The 20,584-nt window shown below is 40.8% G+C and overlaps 1 protein-coding gene across 2 annotated transcripts in view; it reads right to left on the bottom strand.

Moving 5' to 3' along the window:
* The window catches only part of DENND6A (DENN domain containing 6A), a 50,991-nt gene that overhangs the window by 8,673 nt on the left and 21,734 nt on the right, over window positions 1-20,584 (bottom strand). Inside the window, exons 9-20 of one of the 2 annotated variants that reach the window (XR_002101471.1) lie at window positions 17,824-17,879; window positions 16,688-16,810; window positions 16,340-16,435; window positions 13,292-13,386; window positions 10,021-10,086; window positions 9,864-9,928; window positions 7,761-7,850; window positions 6,970-7,023; window positions 6,777-6,886; window positions 5,506-5,608; window positions 4,373-4,447; window positions 2,969-3,563 (exon numbers count right to left, since the gene is read on the bottom strand). Coding sequence is in view for 1 of the 2 variants with exons in the window: in XM_019536890.1 (XP_019392435.1) it covers window positions 3,432-3,563; window positions 4,373-4,447; window positions 5,506-5,608; window positions 6,777-6,886; window positions 6,970-7,023; window positions 7,761-7,850; window positions 9,864-9,928; window positions 10,021-10,086; window positions 13,292-13,386; window positions 16,340-16,435; window positions 16,688-16,810; window positions 17,824-17,879 (1,065 nt within the window). In the remaining variant the exon portion in view is untranslated. Of the gene's footprint in view, window positions 1-1,601; window positions 3,564-4,372; window positions 4,448-5,505; window positions 5,609-6,776; window positions 6,887-6,969; window positions 7,024-7,760; window positions 7,851-9,863; window positions 9,929-10,020; window positions 10,087-13,291; window positions 13,387-16,339; window positions 16,436-16,687; window positions 16,811-17,823; window positions 17,880-20,584 lie in introns of those variants that run through there. The other variant, XM_019536890.1, reaches the window with a different exon arrangement.

Here is a 20,584-nt window from a genome sequence, read left to right as displayed (position 1 = left end):
CAATTTTGAGTTGAGAGTGCTTATGCTTTGACTTAATTTGGGAAAGTTTAAATGACACATATCAGGACGGCCTATGTGCGACACAAATGGCAAGTGACGCAAGCAACTTGCGTTCGTCACATTGTAGATAGGGCAAGGAAAGGCAGCATAGCAGGCAACAGGTGCAGGAAGCACAAGGCAGAGGAGATCATGCACAGACTAGGGAGCAGAAAGCAGAGATCAGGCAGAGTGGAAGGGGATTGGAGCGGCACTTGGGGAGAGCAAAGGGCTAATCTGTGGCATGTACTATATATGGGGAACACTATTAACATAGTTTCACCTTCACATCATGTTCAAAGCAATCTTGATGTGTTTTGAGTGTATATGACTATCAACAAATCGCGGACTTAAAACTGATCACCAGAGTGGTAAACCACCATTACTTAATCCTACCTCTTTAGTCCATACTCGTCTCCTTTCTAGTCCATCTGTTCACCCTCAGGTGGTGCGACCTTGCTTCTTTTTATCCACATCGGGGGTGGCGTTTTGCAATTTTTCCATTCTCCAGTTGAACCAGGGACTATAATGCCCCTGAGAATCACCTGTTACTACCTAATATGTCTGACTGAGTTCAGCCACTTGAGGTTTGTTTTCCCTTTCAAAGGTTTGGTGGATATGGTGGTGGAAAACACTTTCTAAAACTAGCATTCTTTATGTCAGCAAACAAAACAAGGCTTCTGGAGTAGGGATTCTAAAAATCACAGTCTAGGTGTATCTATCTTGCCTACAGCCTTCCCATCCTACGTGGATAACCCATGTGGACTTGGGAGGGTCCCATGTCTCACCTCATTCCGCCTGAATAACTGCTGCACTCTTCAGGGAGTGCCCCTTTTTAATTCTACGTAAGTTCGCTGGTTCTTCTGTGTTCATGGCTTTCTTCTGTCCTAGTTAAAGCTAGTTTAGGTTGGCTGGAGATGGAGTCAAAAACAGATAGCTCTGTCAGTGTCCCTTAGTACTCTTAAGTGCTGAAAGGGGGTTAATTTTAGCCATTCCTTTCATTCCTGCCTGTTTTTCCAGATAACTACCTATTCAAATAAATCGATATTAATAAAAAAGTTAACATCCAAAAAGCAAGGCCAACGTTTAGCATTCACAGTTTAATCATGGAATAATTCCAAATCTGTCAAAGCAGTCTGTACTTGTTAGCCTGAAGAAAGACCTAAGCAAGCCCTTGCTGCAGTTCCTGTAGGCAATTTTCAGAGAGAAGAAAGCAGGCAGAAGCTTTTAGCCTCATTTCCTCTCTTTTCTTATGAGGTTCTTATTCTTCTCTTCCAAAGCTTTCCTTCTTTTCATTGTTCTTCCACTATCTCTGTTTCCACCATCTTCCCTCCCTTTGATCCTTTTGTCCAGAATTCTCCTTCTAGTCCATTTTGCCCATCCAAAACCCCTTACCTTTCTTGAGCCTTTCTTTGAGTATTCCTCCACCCGAGGTCTGATGGCAGGTGCTGCAGCCTACTACTGCCTCTGCTGTAGTAAGACAGATGAGGAGGAAGCTGGCCAAGATGAAAATAAGGATAAGAAACTCTGTGATGATTTGTGGAATAAGTAATGGAAACAAAGCATTACAAAAATGAAATTTATTTCCTTTACAAAAATATGTATTTGCAGTTAAGTAACAATAGGTTAACATAGTTGGTGCAAATTTACATGGTTTCAAGATACCATGCAGTGCTTCAGTTAAATATTCAGAAGGTAATTTCATGTATTAATGGCTACATTTTAGTCTCGGGGTTAGAAAATGTTATTAGTTAGCTGTGCAAAATGAAATGCAAGTCAGAGATTACTGTCATAGTGGTACAATTTAAATGACTGATTAGACAGAATTTATTCCACCAAAACTTCTGGCCATGAATTTTATATGAACTGAAAAAATATTAAAATACATATTTTCTTAAAAATACAAACATGTCTTTATACCTAAATAAGATGTTTATAGAGGGTATGAAATATTTATTATACAAAGGCATTTTGTAGGATAGCAATGTTACAAAATTATTCTTACTCTACCCAGAACACTTAAAGTAGAACTTTGATAGTTGCTATTTGCTTGTCACATAAAAATGTGTGCTGTACAGTTTTGCTTACTATAGCACCACTAATCCTGCTGCAAATGGTTCGGCAAAGTACAACTTTGCACTTCTAATAACTGAGCTCTTTTACCACCAAGGCTTCTTGTTTAAGGAGATCTCACAGCAAGAGTTTCTTGTTGATCAATATGTAATAAAAATGGCTTTTATGCTTGTCTACTATATGCACATACATTTTAACTAGGTTCACTGTACTCAAACTGCATCCAAAAAAGGTCATACAGATCCAGAGGCTGCCTTCAAGCCGAAAACAGTATTTCCTACTTCTCAAAAAAACACTTAACTGACTAATAAAGAAGAATACCAGGAATTTACCAACATACTCCCCAACGAAAGTAGATTTTGTAACAGATTTCAGTAGTGTTATTGGATACGAGAGGAGCAACACTAATCTTACACTTGAATTATTTAATAAGCAGCACTACTAGGCATATTTTCTGTAGGGAACACTAGTTAATTAGGTTATCATGAATAAACCACATCTAATGTTGAATTTTTGCAGCTCAGCTTTAAAGCCATTAAATTGTTCAATAATAATGCTAAAAACACACTTAAATTTGAATTTAAGTAAGGCATGTGAATACAAGCACCCATATTATCTGACATTCCATGGAAAAGATACCAGCTTCTCCTCAGAAATTATTTAACATCAGATGACTTCTTCCCTGGACACAGTTGAAAAGTAATACAAATCTTAAATAATAATAAAAAGGAGTAAAAATAGGATTAAATGCCCTACTACAATGTTTTCAGTCATTTCTATTAATAATGGTTGTAAAGCCATCACAGATTTGTATGCAATGATCTATCAACAATGCATCTCAAGTACTGTGTCTAACCACATCCCAAAAACACAACAGTTGGGTTTCTAGTATCAGATACAAGACTTCTAAAGAAAGAAGGCACTGTGAACAATGGGATATTACCTTAATGGGACAATCTCCTGACAGAGCCAAAGCAACTGTTGCTTTTCCCCTGAGTTCAAATGACTGAACACAGCAACACCAATAAAAATATTCTGCAATGCCGGCACTGCATTGTGGTCCTGCATAATTCATAATTTCATAAGTGCACTTGATTTTTTAACATGATTTAACACAGAAATTCCTTCTGTTCCATCAGTATTTAAGTATTTAACCCATGCAGGTTTCTATTTAAAAAATAAGCTAAAAATGGTTTTCTGATATTAGTACAGTTATTGCTAATGTTAATAGACTATTTGGAGCTGCATTTCAACTGTTAGCTGCCAACATCCATGAAACTTTGAAATATGTTGTGGATCTGCTACAGAAACATGCAAGTAGGTCATGTTGTGCCAGTTTTAAGCAAGATGTCCTGTAAATCATCTGGGAGTGCTAGTATAATTGAGTCAACGTGCATCTGTAGTTTCTCTATAGTGTCAGGTTTCACAGGTAGATGTTCCCTGCTAGCCTGTAACTGCAGGAGATAAAAAAAAAAAAGAAAGTGTTTTCAATTAAGCCCAGTATAGACATTATACTTTTACCAGCATAAGTGACCAGAAACCGGTCTATACCCATAAAAGAACAAAAGTTCAGTGCAAACCGATTGGTTTAAAAATGGTAGATCCCAGTCTAAGATCCCCTCCTCCTCCAAGGATGAACGTATGTTCTGTTCATTACTGACGTGAACCATACCACTTACAGAAAACCACATCACTTAAGTAGATTCTGCCTTGAGCTTTCTGAATGACTGCACTTAGCCTAGAAGTTTGCAAGTTAATTTAATGTTCACAGAGAAGACAGAACAATGGATATAGAAGCTGAAATCCTTCTTCCATCCAGTGTTGAACTTTGGACAGCAGAAGTGCAAGCTTCTCCCTAAATCAGCATACATTTAACACACAGGAATCAAAAAGTGAAAGAGTTTCCAGGTACTTTTACAAATCGCTCTTCCTGCTACTGTAGTCCATTACAAAACTGTCACCAGCTTAAATGAAAACATGACAGAATTACTAATCTTTGTTAATTTTCATAAAAAGCCCATGTTCTTGGGTTTTGGGATGTCAGAAATGCACTGGATTAGAATGTCAACTTTGCCTGTTCAACAATTGGTTAATTCACAGTTAGTGTTGAATTGGATTACATTCGAGTTAGCAACCTGGACTGTCTCTGGAAACTGAGTGAGCTACTTGTATGTTTTGAAGAACATTTCAGTTTGATGTGGCTATAAAATGTTATACAACATGAAGATAAATTACTTTGAATATATTTAAAATGGTTACATACCAGTTTATTCTTTAGCTTTAAGACAAGATCTACTGTTTCTACTTCTGTGTGTTTCTGACTCCAGAAAAGCAAGTCCTATTAGAATAAAAAATATTCACTGTATTATTTCACATATGCACACACACATTTTAACCTTTGATTATGCCCATTACAATCCCTTCTAGTCCATTTTCTTCACTCCTTAGAATGAGAAAGAAGTCAATGCTGATTTTGTGGTGCAAGTCATTTTCTCGAAAGTAAAATTATGTTAAAAGATAGCAGTGCCATTATCGATGAGACCATGGACCTAGCTGTTGTTCTGAAACCTGTGTTATGCTTGGGGTGCTAGTTCTTTCATAGTTCTTTTAGATCAATGGATGTCGTCAACCAGGATAATTTCTCTGTTTCTGTTCTCACAGAACATGTTATGATTCCATTCACTTTTATGATGTTGCTATCCATTTCAGCCAGTTCTTTTGACCAAACAGCCTTGGCATGTTCCAAAATCATTTCCATTGTGTTTCTTAATCAAGAAAAGGATCCAAAAACTTTTTTGGAGCTTTTGGCTACAATGATTCATTTTAGGATGTAGTTTTCTTACCCTCATTCAGCATCTTCACCATAATAAATTGTTATTTTCTCCTGTCATTAATAAATTTATATGCATGCTCAGCAAGACGAACTAGAGATATTTTAAAGTCAATTTGGTTCTTGAAGGGTTTTTTTCCTAAATTAAACAAATGGGAGGAGAAAACTGAGTTCTACTGAATTAAGTAGATTATATTAAAAACAAAAAAATATGGGGTTAGGTGCAAAATGGCCTTCAAAATACACACACATTAAAAAAAGAAAAAGAATGAATGGAAGTTGACTGCACAAATGGTGAAAGTCATCCCAGAAGGTTACAGAAGGCAGTCTTCTACACAATGAGAAATTTTGCTCAAATTTGTGAGCCAGTACTTTGCAATACAAGCGTAATATAATTGCTCTCTGTATGGTTGTTCCAATATGAGCTCTTCTTGAAGTTAATAAACTACTGTACAAAACTGAATCTAACAGAGTATTTTCAGAATTTGTGGTAATTGCGTTTGACAGAAAAAGGGCAGGAGCCCATTTTTGAAACACAAAACAAAAACAAAGATATGCTTTCCAACCTCATTACAGAGAGCTTCTAACTGAAGGGCCTCCAACTTCTGCATCATTTCTTTCTGCCGGGTCCTAAACCAGCCATCAAAATTTGGAGATTTCAAAAAATGCCTACAAAAAAAGAAAAAAAAAAAAAAGAAAAAAGAAAAGTGAAAAGGACATTTCCAGTCCATTTCTTTCATTTTTTTCACTCTGTCAACTGTTGCATATAGCTTCAGTAAAAGTAGTTCTGTGGTGGAGTGGAGGAGGATATGAAGATTATTTTTTCTAATTTCTTTCAGTACTTTCTGCTGGGAAAGAAGAAATGTCTGTAATGGAATGTCTGTTGCAGGTTTGTGTTCCCTGGACGTACGTACATACGTGTGTGCGTACGTGTCCATCTTTTAAGCTTACACACCGTAAATCCTTATGAACTTTCAAAAACTTCAGGCACAAGCAATCCTAAACCCAAAAGGTTCTGACTGTGCATTTGAAAGGCTGCTTATATCAGAAAGAATTCGGCGGTCCTTGCCATTAATGTTTTGGATAATGGAGTTTCTATTCTAATGAAAGGAAGACTGATCAATAATTAAAATGTTTCATGGTGATTATTATAACATTTAGTTCTTCAAAAGCTAACTACTCAGTTTAGAAAGTTAGCAAAGCAGACTGACCTTGGGGTTCTTATTTAACATATTGGAATGTATACAGGCACTGTACATTCAATCCTGCTTTATATAAGATTAGTAAATATTTGTACTATGGCATCACCATACATCAGAACCACTGTGCCTGTATGCTGTGTGCTTTGGTAAGAGATCATCCCAAATTTTAGTGGATTTGTCATCTAAAAGAAAAAAAATGGCGAAAGAGATAAAGCATACACCAAATAAATACGGTGCAGGTATTTTTTTTTTTTTTTAATTATTGGGGTGGAGGAAGAGGTCAGGGAGGGAGATAATTCGAAAACCAGACAAGCCCAAACATACGGGTCTAAGGAAAATACAAAGCCCTTCTCTTGCCTATCCATAACCAGTCACCAGGATTCAAGAGGCATCATAGCAGAGATGAGCACTGCAGTGGGATCTCAAGGAGAACAAGGACTTAGAGTGGCATTTTGAAATTCTGCATTCAGCTATTTAGAAGTCTTTCCCTAAAGCTTCTCTATTTATCTATCAGAAATTTTAATACTGCAGTACAGCCAAAAAAAAGTCCACCCAGGAGAACGTAACATTACTGATTTCTCTCCAAATATGTTTAGTTTGAGTTCAGGTTTATTAAAAATAAATCAATAAACAACCTGTAAAATCCTATCCAGTCTCCCTTCAGTCTTGAGGTGAGTTGGGGTCCTGCTTTCTCCAGTGTTTTCATGAAGTCCTCTTGACTGAATTGTCTCAACTGTGGTGGACTCTACAAGAGAAATAGTTCTTAGCCACTTACAACCTTAGCTTTCTTCAGAGTATTTTCAGGTCCTCTAAATACAATTTCCTTACCTTCCATGGTGATATGCTCTTTTGCAGGGGCATAAGGCTAGCCACGTAACGTTCCTGAGGAGAAAGAAAAATAGTTTAATAAAAACGTGATGCTACAGCCAGTATAAAAAAAAAAATCAGTTTACATTAATAGTTCATTTGTTCAAATAAATGTTCGTGCAGCTGTACAAAAAAAACCCCCAAAGGGTACCTAAAACAGTCTTTTCAAGCTATTGTAACAAACTAGTTTAACAGCTTGCATTTATATAAAAATCACAGAGTGTGCCTTCACTATACTTTACAAAGTAGCCTGTTCTGGGTAGAAGGAAAACAACCAACCAGCTAACAGCAAAGGTAGCAAAGAATTCACTCCAAGAACTAAGGGGGTTGAGAATGAGGAATGGTAGGTACTCAGTGTGTGGAGTTATGGGACCAGTTTAGTGTCTGTCTACCACGTCTGGCCTGGACTTTGGGCAGCTGTTGCCTGCCATGGAGCCTGGGCTGCTCACAGCAGGGCTTGCAGTTTCCCTGCTCCAAGCAATCTGGACTCCATAGCCAGTGGCAGCTGCCCAGAGCCCAGGCCAGCTGTGGTATGCTAAACTTCATGTGCCATACTTTGGCACATGTGAATTAAGACTTGTTGCCAACCCCTGTTCTAGCACTATAAAAGAAAGATTTCTATAAAAGAAATACTACATTTAGAAAAATTAATAAAAAAGTTAGTGCAGAATGCTAGCTTTTTGTAAGAACTGGACACTGTAGAGAAATACATCATGTATGTTAAGTAACAGATAAGATAAATGCCAGCTTACTAATGGAATAATGAAGCTTTGTGTCAGCTCCAAGAAATAACGTCGAAGAATTACACTCTGGGCTTCTGCAGGACGTTTCTGTTGTACACCCTATGAGAAGTAGACACAGTAGTAACCTATTATACCCACTGTAGAAACAAGACTTCTTTTTAGTTACTGAATAATTAAGGAGAGGGGAAACTGCATGACGCTTCATCAATGCATGTGTCCATCAAAAAAAATTTAAAACCCCCCAAAAAGTAAACAACAAATAAGTTTAAGGCACTGTCAAAAAAAAATTCAAATGGAACATTAAGTGTAATAGTCTTAATACAGCTTCTAATGATTTTTTGCTATTTAAGTTGTATCAGAGCTTACACCTTAAGTTCATCTAGAATCAGAAACAGAAATTCTAGGAGAAAGTTTATTCTCAAGCAGGGGTAGGCAGCATTTTTTGGCCGGAGTGCCAAAAAACCCCACAACGTCTACCTTGGAAGGTGTCTGAGTGCTGGCATGGCAGAAAAACAAAACAAGGGCAGGGTGCACTGCATATTTGTATAGTTAATAATCATATATGTTGCCTTTTTTTTTTTTTTTTTTAAAACGGTAAATACCAGATTTTCTAAAAAAAAAATTGTAAACCTGGTGACAATAAATAAAACTTCTGATCCTACCTTTGATCTTGTGTATCTGTTTTGTGGGGATCCCCCCACAACAGCCCCCCAGCCCTGCTCATGCCCCTTGCCCCCCACCCAAAGTCCCTGCCCCCCACCTGCCAAGGCTACAGGGCCAGGGACCCAGGTCCGCAGCTCCCTGTCTGCCCCCAACAGAAGATACTGCCTGGTGCAGCAGAAGCCAGCTCCCCCACTACTGTTGTCTGATGCAAGTTTGGGCGGGGCCAGGTCCCAGTTGCAGCACACACTTCTGGTGGGGTAGGGGGGATCTGTGCCCCCCAGATCTGTGAGGGTGAGGCAGGAGCAGGGTGGGTGCGCACTACAGGCTTGTGCTCCCTGCTGTGCTGCCCTCTCCTGCTGCCTCTGCAGAGTAGCATGTGGAACCTGGCATAGCTGGGAACAGCAGAGGGTACAGAAAAGCTGCCTGCTGCTCCGAGCTCCCTGCTGCCCTGACCACACTTCCCCTGCAGGCAGGGGCAGCAGTGAGAGGCACAGCCCTGCGTGCTACCCACGCTACTCCTATGCACACAGAGGAAGTATGACCCAGGCAACATGCGCAGAGCTTACAGCAGCAGGCAGCTTCCCTGTGTGGCCCCTCTGTGCGCTGCCGCTCTGGGTCGCACATGCTGTGCTCCTGGCCCTGCTGCCCTTCCCTGGGCCCTCCAGAGCGCAGCATGCGAGACCCAGAGTGGCAACGCACAGAAAAGCTGCCTGCTTCTCCAAGCTCTGCGCTGCCCAGGTCACACTTCCCCTGTGTGCAGGGGAACAGCATGGGCAGCACACAGGGTTGTGCGTCTCACTGCTGCCCCTGCCTGCCAGGAAAGCGTGGCTAGGGCAGCGGGGAGCTTGGAGCAGCAGGTAGCTGCACGCTGCTGCTCTAGGTTCCATATGCTGCTCTGCAGAAGCAGTGGGGATGGCAGCACAGCAGGGAGCATCGCCGGCACCTGTTGCCTCCCTGGAGCCTGGGGCTGGGGAGACAGCATCTATTTGCAGCCTCCCGGCTACAGACACCCCAGGTTCTGGGTAGCTGCCGACAGCCACAGAGCCCAGGTTGCTCCCAACAGCCGGCTGGGAGGATTGCAGCAGGGCTGCAAACAGCTGCCATCTCCCTGTCCCAGCTATCCCCTGGCCCCAGGGTCTGGGAAGGCAGCAGGTGCCAGCACTGTGCCCGTTGGGGCTTGGACCAGGAGGCAGCAGTGGCATACCGAGGAAAATGGCCTCACGTGCCATACTTGGCTTGTGTGCAGGGGGCTGCCAACCCCTGAGTTAAAGCTTCAAAGTGCCATCTTGAAAACTTCACACCTGTTAAGTTTACAGGTTTGGAAACATAGTATTGAAAAAAATTGATTAATTATCTCAGTTCTCTAGATTCTTAGAGGAAGGAAGGACGGACGGACGGACGGACAAGCAGCATTCAAACTAGTTTCAGTCAACAGGTTTAAAAGGTTACCTTCTGTAACTGTTTTATAATTTCTTCATCTTTGTTTAAGTATGGTTTATAAGACGTATAAACACCTAGAAGACAAAAACAACAAAAAGCAAACCATGAATATTTTTAAAGGAATCAACAGTAAGATTTAGGTTAAGTGCAAACAATGGTGTATTACCAGGTTTAGAATCCAAAGTCTTCAGGTTCTTCAGCTTTTTCACTTTCACCTGCTTTGGAACTTCTCCTGCAAGTATATTTAATACCATCACAACTGTCAGTTCTGTTCTTCTAAGGCATGCAACCACAATTAATACAACAAATATTTACAAAACCTTTTTATTACCTGTACAATAAAAGGTATCAAATGTAGGTAGTCATTTGAACTAAAATATATTCATAAAAATTTTAATAGACTGCTTATAGTCTTACAGGCTTTTCATTTAAATGATGTGCATTACAAATAAAAATACTCTCAACTGGAGAAAATGTGAAAAAAAAGTGTCCATTTTTCTTTCAAGATGCCTGTAGCATGGTCACAAAAGAAAAAAATAATCCATGCATAGTAATGAAGAATTGTCTTCTGCATTCATTTCCTAAAATGTTATCCAGTTCCCCTTCTGGGTTACCTGGGGCAGGAGCCTTCAGTGAAAGTAAACATTTGGTCAACCACAAAACTGTGAAGTACCCAGAAACATCAAGAGCAGTCAGAAGAGAAGACCTGAACTCAGCCTCCTAGTTTCCAAACCCAGGGCACGCTCCCTTTAGCAAGTACTGACTTTTTTTTTGTTTCTGAGGTAGGACCTTTTGCTTCTTCCTCTAGCCAAGAATTTCTGCACCCTGTTGACATTTCATGAACAGTTCAAAGGAGCCTGATGCTGTTCTGTAGAGCCAAAAATAAGACAACTTTGCTGTCATGCTTAGCTGGACCAGCAGTTCTCAACCTTTTTAGATTTGGGGGACCACTCTGATGCAAAGCACCTCTCACTAGACTTGAGGCACCCCCTTCACAACTTCTGTGAATTGAGCATCTTATTTATTATAGTGCTCATCTCTTTGCAGAGTGGCAGGCAGTGGAGGAATTGCTTGAGCTTGCCCTTATCCGCTTACCTCCTCACACCTGGCTTACCTCTCATGATGCCCCAGATGCACCCTTCAAAGGATCTTGTGGCAGCCTACCTGTGAATCACTGAGCTGAACACTAGCTTTCAAAAGGGGCAGTCAAGTGCAGTACTATAAGCTGTACAGATATTGCTCAGAGATTTCTCTCCACCTTTGCACATAAAGTTAAAAAACACTTTAGGGATATCTGTACATCAGGATCCACTTGATTAAAATGGCCATAAGTTTGGGCTGAGCAGTGTTCTGACCTTGAAGTGGTACACTAGCTTTTTAAAACAAATTTCAATGTACAATAGGATTTTAAAGAAGCTTGAAAGGTAATCTATTTTCTACTACCTTATTATGGGACCATGAATTTCTACTTTAATTATCTTTCCTCCTCTTTCAAAAGCTTCTCAAGGTCTGGTGAAAACAGTACCAAGGCTAATACCAATGACTATGCTCAGAAAGTGGAACACTACTGGATATTTTCTTACAAAAAAAAGCATTTCAGGCTGAAATATGCTGGCCTTAAGTAACATCTACATTCTTGGTCCAGAGCAGAATAAATGTACATACCTAGACAAAGGGGGATTGAGTTCAGGTACTTGAACTGGTTAAGCAGCAGCTCTGCAGAAAAGGACCTGGGGGTTACAGTGGACAATAAGCTGAATATGAGCCAGTGCGGCCTTGTTAACAGCATACTGGGCTGCATTAGTAGAAGCAGATCAAGGGAAGTGACTCTTCCGCTCTTCGGCATTGGTGAGGCCACATCTGGAGTACTGTGTTCAGTTTTGGGCCCCTTATTACAGAAAGGATGTGGACAAACTGGAGGAAGTCCAACAGAGGGCAATGAAAATGGTTAGGAGGCTGAGGCACATGATTTCTGAAGGCAGGCTGAGAGAATTTGGCTTACTAAGTCTGGAGATGAGAAGACAGAAGGGATTTAATAGCAGCCTTCAACTACCTGAAGGGTGGTTCCAAAGAGTGTGGAATTAGACCAGGAATCGGCAACCCCTGGCAAACATGCCAGAGCATAGCATACAAAGCCATCTTGCTTGGAACACCACAGATGGCCTGGGCTTTGGACAGGCCCCTGCTGCCAACCATGGAGCCCAGGCTGTATGCAGCAGGGAGGCTACAAGTATCTGCACCGGGGTCCATGGAGACCTGGCCTGACTTGTTGCCAGTGGTAGGTGCACACAAGCCTTGGGGTGGACAGCAGGGAAGTGGCCAGGGCTGCGCTGCCACAACAAGGATTGGGCCCCACCCAGGTCACCCTGTCATCCACCCCTGGCATGCCAACATCTTGCAAGTTGAGGTTTCCAGGTTTTTTGGCACTCTGCCTAAAAACTATGCTGACCCCTGAACTAGACCATTCTCAGTGGTGGCAGATGACAGAACAAGGAGCAACAGTCTCAAGTTGCTACAAAAGAAGTTTAGGTTAGATATTAGGAAAAAAAAACCCGCAAACCCACAAGGGGGTAGTAAAGCACTGGAACAGGTCACCCAGAGAGGTTGCTGAATCTCCATCCTTGGAGATTTGTAAGACCTGGCTAGACAAAGCCTTGGCTGGGATGATATAGTTAGAAATGGTCCTGCTTTAAGCAGGGGACTGGATTAGATAACCTCCTAAGGTCCCTTCCACCCCTAATTTTCTATGATTCTACTTCACATCACAATCATAATGATGCATATTACTACTGTTGGCTGGGAAGCTAGCCTTTGGTAAAGAAAAAAAAAAAAATCAAACTTAACAGCTATAATGACTTAACATTTAATATATGTTTAAAAGCTGCACTGGTGAATGTGTAATTTCACACTACTATTGCATCAATGGTTAAGCTTTATGGTTACAGGTAATACTGTGTGTACTTTTTAGCAACTGTCACTCCTATATTTTTCTGGTTCTAAAATAAAAAAAATGCAAGAAAAATACACATAGACTAAAGGTCATGTTTAGTGACAGTTAGTAAAATGCTACCTTTGAGCAGGTGGTTTCAGTTGTTACACTCTTAGTAGAGGTATGAAAGCAGAACATATTTAAATATCAATGAACAAACATGGAAGCTAATGGCTATTACTGCTTCCTACCTTGAAGACAAAGAGATGGATACTAGATGGATATGACCAAGTGACACAAAGCATTTGAATTTACTTATCATCCTTAAGTTACACGTGCAACGTAGATTGAGTTATTTTACATAAACTCAGACCTACAAACAGCTTCATAAAGCAGCATGCAAACCTAAAGGCTCCTGTATTAACATCTAAGATTTCATTAAAGGAAAGAAAGGTATGATATTTTATTTAGCCTATAGTAGAGTACTGTAGAAGAGTTTATACTTTACCTGGAAGTTTAATATCTCCTATTCGAATAATGTGTGGCCAGTGTTGAAGCGTTTTAGCAAAAAAAGGATTTGTCACTCCTAAGATGACAGAGGGTCTGAAAAGAAAAAAAAAAAAAAAAGGGTTCTTCAAACATGAAAACAATAGCTTGTCTCCCCATAATAAATACAAACACTGAAAGTTATTCAAAGTTAATATTAACACAAAGAAAGAAGTTTCCAACATATGACGAAGCATTACTGTCTTACAGAGCTTTCCTTTGGTAAGCTTTCAAAGTAATAAGAGAGGCACAACTACTAAATATTACATTTTGCTGATTCTTAGCTAAATGCTGCCCAGTTGTACTGTTGTGTTACTCAGCTTTTCTAACATCTATAGATATTCATGAAGGACATCGCAAAACCTAACCCCTAGAAACTCAAAACACACCATATCTTGCTCTACACTAACTTCCAGGTTCATCTCAAGTGGTAAAAGCAGTACAAGAATAAGAACACTGGATGTCTCAAAGGATCAATAATGAGAGATTCTTTTACATCATTGGCTCAAATCTAGCCTAGCCTAAGCTGCTAGGGTGTCTATACAATGTGCTCCAAATAAGCAAGTCTGCTGGAGCGTTCCAATTAGAACACTCCAGCAAGCTGCAGCATCACATGTATTCAGTGTCCCATGTTTCTAAATGGCGTGGAGGGGGTGCAGGTGCTTTAACTAAAACTCTTTGAATAAGCTTTAGTTAAAGTGCGCCCCCATGGGCATTTTGAAGCAGGGGATGCTGAATACACGTGATGCTGCAGCGTTTTAAATTTATTGTGGCTGTCCAGGAGCCACTTTAATTAAAACACCCCTCCTCCCATTCCAGAGCACATGTAGACACCCCTAGTGACTGGATCCTCTCATGGCTACCAAGTCCTATTTCATGCGAGTTCAGTCGTCTTTTCCAGTTCCTGATACAGGTATCTAGATTTCAAAAAAGAAAAAATGGTTGCATTGGCACTTCTTCTACCACTGGGAAAGAATGTCCTTTCACCTGTACAAACCACTTCTCCAGCTCAAGTGCAAAGCACGCTGGCATTAAAATATGAAGAAGGGTGTGCTAGTGCTACCTGTATGCATCTGTTCTGTGAAAAGGTATTTTCAGTCTTTAAAGGGCTTTTACGACAACTCGTTTTCGCCAGAATTAAGGTCATTAGATTTAATTTACCTTTTTTTAAAAAAAAATAATAGTCTCTAACTTCCGACTGGAATAGCACACCAAAACAAAACCCCATTATGAGAAAAAAATCCTCTTGAAAAGTTGATGTTAAAGTATTTTGGATATACTGCTTTGTCAGAATTCTTCCTCTTTAAAAAAGGCACTCTCAAAAGTAGAAACCTATTTCTAGTCTCTTAAATTTTTAATGAAAAAACTGCATAGATGCAAGCCCCATTTCACAAAACCAATGATACTAAACCAGAAGTTAAAAAAATAAAATAAAAAAAAAAATCTCACTCTGGTATACATCAGTGAACTATGTCTTTAGGGACAGGGCACTAAAGTTTAACCAAATATTACTATGTATTCCATGGGAGTGATAATGCAGTATGCAATTTAGCTTCTAAAAATAACAGGACCACAAAATACGATATCCATGTTTAAATATTGTTCCACTGGAACATTATCTGGAAAGAGTTTTAAAAACAACCAAACACATAAATTTCAATATAACAGTGACTTCAGACTTTAAAGAAATCTTATTCTGAAAATGATGAGTAAAGCAAACAAAAACAGTACATCCCCAGTTAAGTTACAATATTTCAATAAAATATATTTTTAATACAAGTCCCATGGAGAGTTGCATGTGGATTTAAAATGTCACAGTAAGATCTATAAGCAATTATGAAAATTCAGTACCTTCTGCAAGGGTGAGATAGAATTATTCTATTTTTATTAATTTGAACTATGTCTGCTTATAAATCAGAGAGATATGCCCACCCAGATACCCTGAAGAACCATGTATTCTTTTCTTATGTTTTATGTACACAAATAAATTGATTGGAATAGCTTTGTAGAAGCTGCTTGTATGGATTGAAGAATAAGAGTCACTTTGTGTAATTGTTATTCCAGAATAAAGAAGCGTCTTATTCTGGAACACAGGGTCCACACAGGGAGCTACTGTTCATTCCAGAATATGCTATTCTGGGCAATTTTTCTGGGCAGATACATTGTTATTGAGAATCATAGAAAGTGAGGGTTAGAAGGGACCTCAGGAGGTCATCTAGTCCAACCCCCTGCTCAAAGCAGGACCATCCCCAACAAGATCATCCCAGCCAAAGCTTTGTCTAGCTGGGTCTTAAAACCCCCCCAGTGATGGAGATTCAGCTTCTCTAGGTAACGTGTTCTAGTGTTTTACTACACCCTTAGTGAGAAAATTCTTCCTAATATCTAACCTAAACCTCCCTTGCTGCAACTCGAGACTGTTGCTCCTTGTTCTGTTATCTGTCACCACCGAAAACAGTCTAGCTTCATCCTCTTTCAAACCCCACTTCAGGCAGTTGAAGGCTGCTATTAAATCCAATCTCAAATTTCCCTTAGCCCCCTCAGCATTTTTGTTGTCTTCTGCTGGACTCTCTCCAATTTGTCCATAACCTTTCTGTAGCGGAGGGCCTACAGAACACAGTATTCCAGATGTGGCCTCACCGGTGCTGAATACAGGGGAAGAATCATCTTCCTTGCCCTGCTGGCAACACTCCTACTAACAATAAGGGCACACTGTTGGCTCAAAGGTTTAAGTGAGAGTTCAAACCTTTTACCAATCTTGAATACAGAAGTCCTGTCGACTTCAAGTATTGTTCCAAATATGAGAGGATTACAAGATTATGACAAAAGGCTTTACCTTTATTTAATCTTTAGTAGTAAGAATTACTCCAGTTAAAATACTCAGCTATAGCTTAGTGTCAAAACAAGAAATAGGTTTCCTTCCAGTCTTGAAAAGTTAGTTTACACTGTCAGCTTTATACAAAATCATGACTTGCACATGATAGTTTTACAACAGTAGTTTAAGTATACTTACGGGGCTTGTGTACGTGTTGTATATTCTTTGAATTCACTGTCATGTATTGTGAAGTACGGCCTAAAATCACTGCAGTATTTCAAAGGTGAAATACAACTGTGGAACAGAACAAGAGAAAAATAACTGTAGTATGCACATACATATATAAAAAAAAAAAAGAGTATTATGTATGTATGTATGCATATATACATGTACGTGTACATACATTACAGTATTCAATGGAGGAAGACAAAACAGCATGAAATATGTACAGCTTCAACAGAGGTTATCCAATGCTGCTCTTGGCTTCAATTTAACTTGAATGTGCCTCTGATCATTTGATCACTGTAAGGAAGCTGTCACAGTTACCTCACAAGAGCCAGAACAGTTTCTGAAGACTCAGAAGGTGATGGTGCCATGACAACAAGTGGTTCCCCTAACAACACAAGTTCCCAGAGCATCTGGATATGAAAGAACACTGGGCAGAAACACCTGAAAACAGATAGATGGAGAGAGAGAGAGAGAGAGAGACAGTGTGTGTGTGTAGACATTTTCAATATACTTAACTTGCCAAAAGCAATACAAATTTTAGTTAAATTACATATCTAGCCATAAAAGGATGACAGCAAATTATATTAAGATTTCTCCCATTTTTCAAGCTGATTATTACAGGTTTCCCTCGATTTATGCGAGTTCTTTATATGCAAATTCACTCTTATATGCTGGGCACATTTAGACCCACAATTCATTATATGCAAGGTAAATTTGCTCTTATGCAATCAGCATAGATGCCACCCCCCACCCACGCAGGTAACTCAGTGGGGGAAGGGGAAAGGGCTCCACTCACCCCAGCCCCAGCTGCAGCAGCCCTGGGAGTGGCCGATGCCAGCTGCCTGCAGCCCCTGAGCTGCACTGTGTTCTGCCCCTCCCTTCACCCCAGCCCCTGGGCTGCACTGTGCCATGGTACAGGTAGCTGGCGTCAGCTGCTCCAGCACAGGCCGGGGTGAGTACAGACAAGCAGAGCCCCAGGTAGCGTAGGGCACAGCACTCACCCCAGCCCCAGCTGCAGTGGCCCCAGGAGCTAATGCCAGCTGCCTGCACCAGGGCACGGTGCAGCCCAGGAGCAGAGGCGAGTGAGAACAGGCAGAGCACACTGCAGCCCAGCAGCTGCAGGCAGCTGGCACTGGCCACTCCTGGGGCTGCTGCAGGCAAGGCTGAGGTGAGTGCCACTCTGCTCCCTCTGCTTTGCTGCCTTGTGTAGCCCCAGAAGCAGCACCCCTCCCCCTGCCCCTTCCCTAGTCCCAGCCTCACTCCCTCCCTCGCTGTCACTGGAACCCATCCCTATTTGTTACACTGGAAATGTAGTTAGGTAGAAGGCAGAGCAGGTGTAGCACCTTTTAAACAGTCAACTCTAAGTCATGTTTTCTGAAGCTGCCATTGGATGTGTACCTGGATGTGTAGGCATTCAGAACTACTGGGGGAAAAAAATTAGGTGAAATTTTTACCTGAAAAGATCCACTTCATGAACAGTGGGCAAAGCAACAGCAATTTGAGAGTCTGTCTGAAAGACAGAAAATTAACTTTCAGCATACATAATGCAAGGTGGCATGAATATGGATTAAAACAGCTGCTCTCCCTGTTTTGCAGACACTATTCCAATAGAGTATGCGCTCTGTACTCTCCAAAACAGTTACTTAATTGTATTAAGGGTAACCGAAGTATATCATCAATACAAGTTTCTTGAACTAGTGCAAGTCAGATGGGTTGCAAAGTATTTCAGCTCAGAAGGGTTGCAAAATATTTAGGAGGTTTCAACCAACACAGGTTTGTTTGTTTTTTTGTCTGAAAGTATAGCTAAACAGGTCAGCTAAGTATACCTGCTTTCATCTTATGGCTAAAAACAAAGCTTGTGGTGTTTTGGTTTGTTCAATTTGTAGCAATTTTTAGTCAGGTAGTGGGAGTGTTGGAAAGCATGGAAAAGGGGCATGTGGTATGGGAGGAGCACAGGAGAAAGGCCAGAGGTAGTGACTAGATGCTAATGAAACTGTACTCCATACATCAAAACCTCACAGTTAAAAAGAAGACTTCAAGGGAACTCAAGCTCAACGCTCCATAATTAAAACAAGGATGATGGCAAGCATTCCTTGCAAAAGGACACAGGAAAACGTAACTTTCCTAAGCCCAGAGAGAGGGATTTAAATTAGTATAATGGAAGTGATAATTTTGTGGGGGACTGAATTATCAGATCAACTGTCAGTCCTTTTGCTCCATTATTTTTCATGTTGTAATTGCATACACACCTAGACTGAGATAAAATATCTAACTGAACAAAGCAATAAAAAAATCCCATTTTTCCTCTTTGACAAATTAAAACAAAATTAGTTCTACAATCATCTCTAGTTTTACCACTTAGACAAAACCATTGCTCTAGTATCAAAACTACAGAAACTGAAAACATGTTTAGAAAGGAGGAAAAAAAAAAAATACACTGACATTTTGGTCCATTGAACATTCACCAGAAACAAATCACATAAGCCCTTCATTAATTCCATTTCAGAGAGAGATTTGTCAACAGGTTCTGCAAATCATTACATGTCTGTAAGTCATCAATCTCTCCTGCAGAAACCTTTGGCTGCTTGCAGATGTTAGAAACAACCCTGGTGCTCAACTTTAAACTTGCTGCACGCCTGTACCAAGCCCAGGACATGCCCAGAGGAGGCATAGCGTTAGTTAGACCCAGCTTGTCCAAGGTCTGTATAGATCAGGTGCTTTAATGGGGCTCTTTTGGTGCTTTTATCTAATACCTGATTGACTCCGTGTTTGAGAAATGCATCAAAGAGCCCCACTGAAGCAGCCAATTTACAGAGACACTGCAGAGCCAGGTTGAAGTAACATGTGGCTTCTTCTGGTAAAGTGTGGCTAGTTTGTTTGGGTTTTTTTCTTTTTAAACTTCTGCAAGCAGCTTTTATGTTCCCATATCACATCCAAGTAAGTAATCACAGCAAATATAGCTGCTTTTCTGCCAGTCAACTCAATCCTCATATAATGGATCCTCATGCAATGGATTTTGCAATAATCCTCCAAGCACAAGACTGGGGAGAGCAGAGCAGTTCCTCAGAGCCAGTAATGAGGACTCCCTATTCATGATGCAGTAATCTTATATCATAGTTAGACAAAGCACTTTGGGTAAATGTCACATAATTTACTGAAAGCACCTTGTCTGTCTATGTCTTTTGACCAACACAGGTGTAACCATACCCTGAAACTACATTATGGTTAGGAATGATTCCTCACGTCTGCTCCTGTTCCTCTGATGCAGACCCAGGTTCTGCACCATCCTGCTCTATCCCACACTTTTCCCTGATGCAGGTAACCAAAATAAATCTACCATGATGCACTGGACTTTGTAAATACAGTTGCTAGGAGTGCTGTCTGAAGAGGAGTGAAATGTCAGGGTGTGCTCTTGGCTGCCTTAAGCCACTGCTGCCTGCAGCATTTAATCTGAGATCTGGGGAAGTCAAGTTCTGCATGCGTCCCTGCTCTGGGAGTGAGGAGGCACATGGCCTTGGGGCTGGGAAGCAGAGCAGTTCCGCAGTGCCAGCAGAGCCCACACCATCCCCCAGCACCCACCTTGCCTTGCAGCGCTGCAGCCCAGCTCCTCTCCGGGTGGGTGTGCGGTGTTAATAAGTTAGTGCGCGGCATGATATTTAATTGCATGCGGCAGTGCACATGTGCAGCTTGGAGGGAACCTTGAGCATGACATGTAAATCACAGCATAATACATGAAAGAAGCAGGTTTGCTGCTCCTGCTTAAAACATTGCTTAAAAGAGCAGTGCATGGGGAAATAAATCAGACCGCACAGAGAATGCGACACACAAGGATGCAGAGACACGTACTATAGTACAGTGGTGCTCCTTGTAAAGAGGAGGTTGTTGATGTTTGTTCTCCATGTTCAAGTAAATATATGCAGTTGGATCTTCAAAACCTTCAACAGGTTGGGGCCTGACTAAATTCATTACAATACCACTTTTCCTTGAAACATAATGATGCCTCAAAGAGTACAGGAGTAGGTTGCATGCTTAGGGGCAACCAACATGGGTTCATCAGTGGCAGATCCTGTCAGACCAACCTGGTGGCCTTTTACGATCAGATCACTAGACGCAGGGGTAGCAGTGGATATAATCTTCCTAGACTTCCGGAAGGCTTTTGACACTGTCTCTCACCCTGTTCTCATTAAGAAACTGGGGGGCTGTGGTGTAGACACC

This window comes from Crocodylus porosus, unplaced genomic scaffold (genome assembly GCF_001723895.1).
Source record: "Crocodylus porosus isolate Cpor-Errol unplaced genomic scaffold, CroPor_comp1, whole genome shotgun sequence".
In the NCBI taxonomy this organism is placed as follows: Eukaryota; Metazoa; Chordata; order Crocodylia; family Crocodylidae; genus Crocodylus; species Crocodylus porosus.
This window is presented reverse-complemented; position numbering and strand designations above follow the sequence as displayed.